The sequence below is a fragment of the Octopus bimaculoides genome, chromosome 15 (genome assembly GCF_046866305.1).
Source record: "Octopus bimaculoides isolate indiv1 chromosome 15, ASM4686630v1, whole genome shotgun sequence".
Taxonomy (NCBI): domain Eukaryota; kingdom Metazoa; phylum Mollusca; class Cephalopoda; order Octopoda; family Octopodidae; genus Octopus; species Octopus bimaculoides.
Genome location: NC_142942.1, coordinates 20930580 through 20938079, shown reverse-complemented (window position 1 = coordinate 20938079; position 7500 = coordinate 20930580). Strand labels below are relative to the sequence as shown.

Here is a 7500-nt window from a genome sequence, read left to right as displayed (position 1 = left end):
TTTCTGTCAGTTTGAATGGTGAAGTTCCAGAGGAGTGCAATGTGATCATTTTCAAGTACTGGGGGTGGTTTGTGTTCCCACCAGTTTTTATCATGGGGCAAGTCCAGGTTTTTGCATATTACCCAGTGAATATATTGTGCAGCTCTATCATGCCTGTTGAGATACTCTGTAGGCGCAAGCAGACTGCACATGGAGACAACATGATCGATGGTCTCATTTTGTTGTTGGCATATACGACATAATGGGGAGCTGCCGTTCTTTAATATGTTGGCCTGGTAGTTCTTTGTAGGTAGGCATTGATCTTGGGCTGCTATGATAAACCCCTCTGTTTCTGATTTCAATCCAGAGGCCATTATTATTATTATTATTATCATTATTATTATTATTATTATTATTATTATTATTATTATTATTGTTATTATTGTTGTTGTTGTTGTTGTTGTTGTTGTTGTTGTTGTTGTTGTTCTTAATATTGCTTATACTTTTATATTTTTTAGAAGTAAGCTTTGATCGGAAAATTCACTGGATATCTCCAAATAATATCCATATATCATACAAGACTTCTTTTGATATGATCAGGAATTTATTTAGCAGAAATTTCTTACTGGAATATTCTTTGAAACAAAATCCCAAATCTTCAGGAAATGTCTTGGTAAGTTTAGCACAACATTTCTTCTCACCCTTATCTATGTTTTTTTTTTTTTTTAAATCAAATACTGAAAGGTTTGCGAGTTCCGCTTTATAGTTCGCCGTGAAAGCGTGTGCCCGAATGGTTAAGGTACTGCAATCACGACATCAAGATCATAGTTTCAGTGTTTCAGGATCGGAAAAAGGCGCGTTATGTTTTTGAGCAACACTCTTCATTTTCACAGAACGCTGGTCGATTTAGTTGTAAATAAATAACCCAAGGACTGACTGGTATCCTCGTTCAAGGAGGATGTGATCTCGATCAGTCATCTGCCATGAAAGGTATGTAATGTATATGTTGTTTGGCACTCGGTTACGACGACGAGGGTTCCAGTTGATCCGACAAACGGAACAGCTTATTATTATTATTATTATTATTATTATTATTATTATTATTATTATTATTATTATTATTATTATTATTATTATTATTATTATTATTATTATTATCATTATTTCTCTAATCACTTAGAGAGGGAATGTGAAGCCCATGGTCTTTTCAACACGTCCGGAATCTGTCGAAAGATCTTCGTATCCGTAGACTGGACATCCTAATACGTACAAAAATCCTAAAAAAGACCTCAATCCTAATACGTACAAATATGTGACGTCTGTGAAAGACAGCCATGACCCAGATTGAGATGTGAAAGTGAACGATTAATAGATACCGATTTCTCTTAAAATTATATAACCGTTCTTTGTACATTAATTTCCTGCTTGTCTTTCCAGTGGCACAACAAAGAGGGACTGGTTTTCTTCTCACCTCGACGGTTGAAACCGTTTCCAAAGGACATCATCTTCACCATAGATTATACTGAATCCATGAAAGGCGAGAAATTGTCCGAAGTGAAAAAAGCATTGTCCAGCATATTACGGATGACCTCCCCAAAAGACCGGTTCAAAATTCTTCTATACAACAAGAACGTGTACCAAGGGGCTTATGGCTTGCTGCCTGTTAACGCCCACAACATTAAAATGGCTTTCGATTTATTTAAGAATACTATTCCGTATGATAGTAAGTAATCAGTAATTTGCGCTTACTTGTAGTAGTTGTAGTAGTAGTAGTAGTGTGAAGGCGCATGGATTAGTAGTTAGGATGTTGTACACGTGATTGCGAGATTGTGGTTTCGATCACCAGAGCAGGCATTGTCTTGTGTTCTTGAGCAAAGCACTTCATTTCACGTTGCTCTGCGATAATTTCCTCATCTGGCATATGGTACACGGTACACCTGTACAGGTAATGTCGATTTGATGGTGGGTGGGGTGGAGTGTGTTACACAGACATTTGATCGCTCTAAACATATTGCAGAACACTCATACGCCGTCCAAACAACGAGCGAGTCCATAAGTAGTATTATGTAGCTGCTGTAGTTTTGTATTAATGGTGGTGAATCTCTTTTTGATTGTTGTTTCTGTTGTCGTTGATGGTGAGGTTTTCTCTGTTGTTGATTCATCCTAGATTTTGAACAAAAAGACAGAGACTCAAGATGATATAATCGTGGATATTATTATATTATCCCTTGATAATGTTTATGGACTGAGATCCCCGCTTATAGACCGCTGATATTAAATAATGTGTTAAACACTTATGGTATGCAAATCAGTAGATTCAGTTCTGTGTAGCTACTTTATACAAGCAGTTTGGCTGCTTGTTTTTCTAGGATTGAGCAAGTGATGTAACGTACCACTGATGAGACCCCAATAAGTTACGAAAATCGACTAAGGTTGTTAATCACTTTTTCAATCTGCGGAGCAGTAGTTGCTATGCCGTGTTTGTATGTCTATTACGAAGGTTTACATATATACTATGTCTGTGAAAATTATACTATATCATCTAAATGAGGAATTTAAAACAACATCAAGTTGCCGGTGTTGTCGGCACGTTTGAAACGCAATAAGTCTAGCTGCTCACTTTTAAATCTCCTTTACGACTTGTTCCATCAAGGATGTCTTGGACTAAGCGACATCGACATGGATTTTCCCCAATATATATATTTTTTTTTTGCTTAGTATTTCTATGAAATTTTGTGTTCTTTATCTTATTCTTCTGTTATTTCTAATTTTTATTCTGTAGCGAGTGACTTAAATTTGGCCATTGAAGAAAGTTTAAAACAGTTGAACAAATCTGATCCCAGCGAAAAAAGAGTCCGAGTTGTGTATTTCCTTACAGATGGCTGGCAGTCAATGAATAATATCAGAAGACACAAAATAACCAAATCGTTCCGTAAAGCTAACAAAGATTGCAAAGCTATATTCTTCAACGTTGCTTTACATTTGAAAGCTGACTACATCTTATTGAAGACCTTATCGAATCTGAGCGGAGGCAAAACTTTGAGAATTACTGAGAAACAAAATATATCTAAGTCTATGGTAAATTTCTACAAAGAAATGAAGACGCCACTTTTAACTAATTTATCAACAGTTGGACCTTATCATAATACATCATATTACGTTGGTTTAAAGGATTATTACAAAGGTTCTGAAAATATCTTGTATTTTAACAAAACTAATGTAAACTCTAGTGATGGTAGCACGTTATATGTCTACTCTGACGGCGCAAATGGTGCGGTCAAGTTCAAGAATACCATTAAAGATTCTCACATCGAAGATAATATTGGAGGGCTTAACAGTTTTGAGAGAAAGAATTTCATGGCAAAATATTTGGATTTTTTATTTATAAGAATGGTCATTGACCGAAAGTTGAAAGCACGCAGGGAAGAGGCAATCGACAAAGCAATGAGGGTAAGTTATAAAACCAAAAACACCATCAAATATCGTAAACTTTACGAATTCTGATCAAATAGTATCGGAAATGTTGCTATGGTAACAGAGTTAAAGTACGCAGAGTGAAGCTGTTTGGCACAGATTGACCGTCATCTCTGTTGCGCATGCACACCAAGGCATAACACTCTCACTCACTTCCGTTCTTTATAGGAGTGTTTGGAAGTAAAGTGTGTGAAGTGTGGTCGTCTCACCACACCACAGAGATTCCATCTATTACCACGGCAAAGAAAATCTATGTGTGCGCACACGTGTTTGTATATGTGTGTGTATGTATGTGTGTGTGAGTTTGTGTGTGCGTGTGTGCGTGCGTGTGTTTATATACGCTTGACTCGTGTTTGCGTTTCTGTTTGTCCCCACCGCCGTTTGGCAAACGGTGTTAGCTTGTTTACGTTCCAGTAACTAAGCGGCTCGGCCTAAGATGCCGATAAAGTAAGTACTGGACTTCAAAAGTAAGTACTGAAGGCGGGGGTCGGTTTGTTCGACAAAACTCTTCGAGGTGGTGGCTCAGCATGGCCGCAGTGCAAAGGCTGAAACCAGTAAAAGATAAATGTTGGAAGGTCATATCCGGTCAAATGTATATTTCTTGTAATGCTACATCTGTCTGAGAGGAGAGAGAGAGTGAGAGAGAGAGGTACCGACAAACAGACAGATAGATGTGGGGGAAGTGCAGATTTAAATGTGGTTCTATTTGCTGTTTTTCTATATTTCAGAATGGCTTTTTGACACCCTGGACTTATATGTCTGCACTGCCCAGCTCTTACAACGCTGTTCAAAATTTAGGTAAGAAAGCTTAAGTTTGGGTCAGGGGAGTAAGCCGATTACATTGGCCTCCAATACTCAACTGGTACTTATTTTATCCACCCCGAAAAGATGAAAGGTAGAGTCGACCTCAGTGGAATCTTAACTCAGAACTGTTTGGATTTTTAGGTCACCTCGTCTTTTCTTTCTTTGCATTCCTTTATGCTACAATGTCATTAGTTGCCAAACCTTGTTTAGCTCAAAAACGTTCAGAACAGGAAAAGAAAACAGTCCCTTTTGGTGGTTTGTAGATTACTATTTGTGGGCTTTTTAGTTTGTTTCTTTTCTTTTTTGTTTTTGGTTCCACTTTGTAAAACCATTATCATCAGATTCCTTGGGTTGTTCTCGTTACCCTTTTCGTCATCTATCTCTCTTTCTATCGATTGATCGATCTATTTGAAAAATATATATTTTTATATATATACGAAGGGGTGCTTTAAAGGTGCGAAAGACCTGGCTGGAGGCCCAAACTTCTGACTTCTTTTACAGGGCCTAGGAAAAACTGAAGGACTGATGCAATAAGTGTGAATTTGAAAAGGGAACATGTTATATATATATATATATATATATATATAATATATATATATATATATATATATATATATATATATATATATATATATATGAGTGTGTGTGCGTGTTGTATTTGTGTGCATGTAATATCTTCTGAGTTATCTATTTTAGTTACTGGAGAACATGTTTTGGATGAAGAGATAGAAATACCCGGAAGAGGCTTCACAGGATCAGGTAAGCTTATGTAGACATAACATAAACACACATCCATAGCACATGCATATTTAATATATATTATCTCTGCCTTGTAGGTGTTCTGAAACCCTCTGACATAATTAATGACAATTATATTTTCCCTCTTTCGTGATGCATTGCTAAACTGCTGCTCAATTTGATTTTATATATATATATATATATATATATATATATATATATATGAAAAAGGAAAAGAATGACTTCACTGGCAGTTCTAATTAATTTAATTTTCTCATATAATATATAAACCAAACTGTAAAATTGAATTATATTATATTATTAGAAAATTAAATTAACTAGAACTACTGTTCTTTTCCGTTTCCAAATATACCTAACTCTACCAAAGATTTCACACATTTACTAGTATGTATATATATATATATATATATATATATATATATATATATATATATATATATATATATATATATATATATATATATATATATATATATATATATATCGGTTGAATACAGTTAAAACATTGTCTGGTATTAACGTTTTTTATGTTATTTTAACAAAATTATATATATATATATATATATATATATATATATATATATATATATATATATATATATATATATATATATATATATATGCATATGTATATAGCTCTAGATCTCTGTCCATGTTATAACCACCTTCACGTGAATGTTGTGTTCGAAATCAGGATACTGCATTATTTACTTTGAGAAGACCTCTCATATAAACTCGCGGTGCATAATGAAATTACAGCGTCCGTAGCAGACGATCCTTGTCTGTTAGCGATATAAATACGACTACTTTCATGCAGCACGACTTTTTCTGAGAGATCCTCTCAAAATAACTGACGCACGATTCTGTGCTCTAACACAAAATTCACGTTAAGGTGGATATAAAGATTGTCTTTTCATATTAATATTGATGCTACCGCTATTAACTGTTTTATGCATAAAAGTATTTATCTATCATATATATGTGTCTGTATGTGTGTCTGTATGCAGTGTATGTGTGTCGGCATGCACACTCATAACCTTATATATTCACCAATTTGTTTGCTTTCATACTTCGAAGTCTCATTTTAAACCTTTATCCTTTTGAATTCTCCACCCATACCAATTACACTCACACAACACTACAATCAAACCATCATCCAAATCTCAGGAGTCGGAGATCCTCATTTCACAGTTAGCATCCGTGGATTGAAAAGACCAGTTTGTTTTGATTTACAAGGAGATGATGGCGACGTTATCAATTTGCTGGCAGACGACACTGCAAGTAAGTAAAACTAAGAACTCTCGTGATTTGCTTCAGTCTGTAACAATATGTATTTGTACGATCCAAATCTTCTTCAGCAAACTTTCTATCTTCTTTTAAAATTTATTCCCGTTTAAACGTGGGTGTTCTGTTAAAACAAATTTACTGTTGTATTTACCATAAGAGAAACTCTTAAATAGGCTTTCGGTGCAGAAAGCTCACTGCTTTGATTATATCGCTGACGGAGAGATAACTCTCCACCAACCCCAGCGCCGACAGCACCAGATCAGGTGATTTCGATCTGCCTGTCTTTTGATCTACTAACTCAACTTCTCCTTCCATGATAATGTTTTCCAACCCTCTGTTCCTTCGAATATGGCCACTTACAATACAACCACTCCAATATTTATCTATTTATTCATTTATTTATTTATTTATTTATTTATTTATTTATTTCTTCATTTATTTATGTTGTTGTCGTCGTTGTTTCAGAACTGTATGTCAATGCGAGAATTATTAAAGCCAGCATCAATTCTAAGAAAACCTATTTAGGAGAAATAAGCATCCTAAAACCAAATAAAACGTGGGTGATCAGCCCAGACCAAGTCGAACGTACGATATCTGATCAACTGCAATGGAAAGATATCGATAAAATTAATATGACTAATGCAGTCAATGAGACGTACGATGGTGATCACATTAACCAGATTGACAACACATCGATTAACGACATATCGATCAGATATTCTGGTTACAGAACTTTAACGTTGACGACTAGCAGCAAGAAAGGCAGAATCGAATTTTTATTACGACGTTCTCAAACTAAACATCAACCAATTGAAATAAAGTATTTAAATTTCTATCTGACCGATTCTACTGGACTGAGTGGCTCCGTTTACGGATTGATTGGTAAGTAGACATATATTACATATTTTATCATAATAATAATAATAATAATAATAATAATAATAATAATAATAATAACCATAATAATAATAATAATAATAATAGTAATAACATTACTAATAACAACAACAACAAGAATGATAATCTTTTCAACTAAATGTAGAAGGCCTTAAATTTGGGGGAAGGTCCAGTCGATTATATCAACCCCAGTGTTTCACTGGTACTTAATCGATCGAGCACGAAAGTACGAAAGGCAAAGTCGACGTCGTCGGAATCTGAACTTTGAACGTGAAGACGGACTAAATGCTGCTAAGCATC

At 34.9% G+C, this 7500-nt stretch overlaps 1 protein-coding gene across 2 annotated transcripts in view; it reads left to right on the top strand.

The window, feature by feature from the left end:
- Positions 1–7500, top strand: part of LOC106882733 (inter-alpha-trypsin inhibitor heavy chain H3) — a 43547-nt gene that overhangs the window by 33601 nt on the left and 2446 nt on the right. For both annotated transcript variants that reach the window (XM_089363508.1, XM_089363507.1), the window contains exons 6-12: positions 498–652; positions 1417–1702; positions 2762–3429; positions 4182–4251; positions 4954–5016; positions 6184–6297; positions 6769–7185. In XM_089363508.1, coding sequence (XP_089219634.1) covers positions 498–652; positions 1417–1702; positions 2762–3429; positions 4182–4251; positions 4954–5016; positions 6184–6297; positions 6769–7185 — 1773 coding nt within the window. The remainder of the gene's footprint in view (positions 1–497; positions 653–1416; positions 1703–2761; positions 3430–4181; positions 4252–4953; positions 5017–6183; positions 6298–6768; positions 7186–7500) is intronic.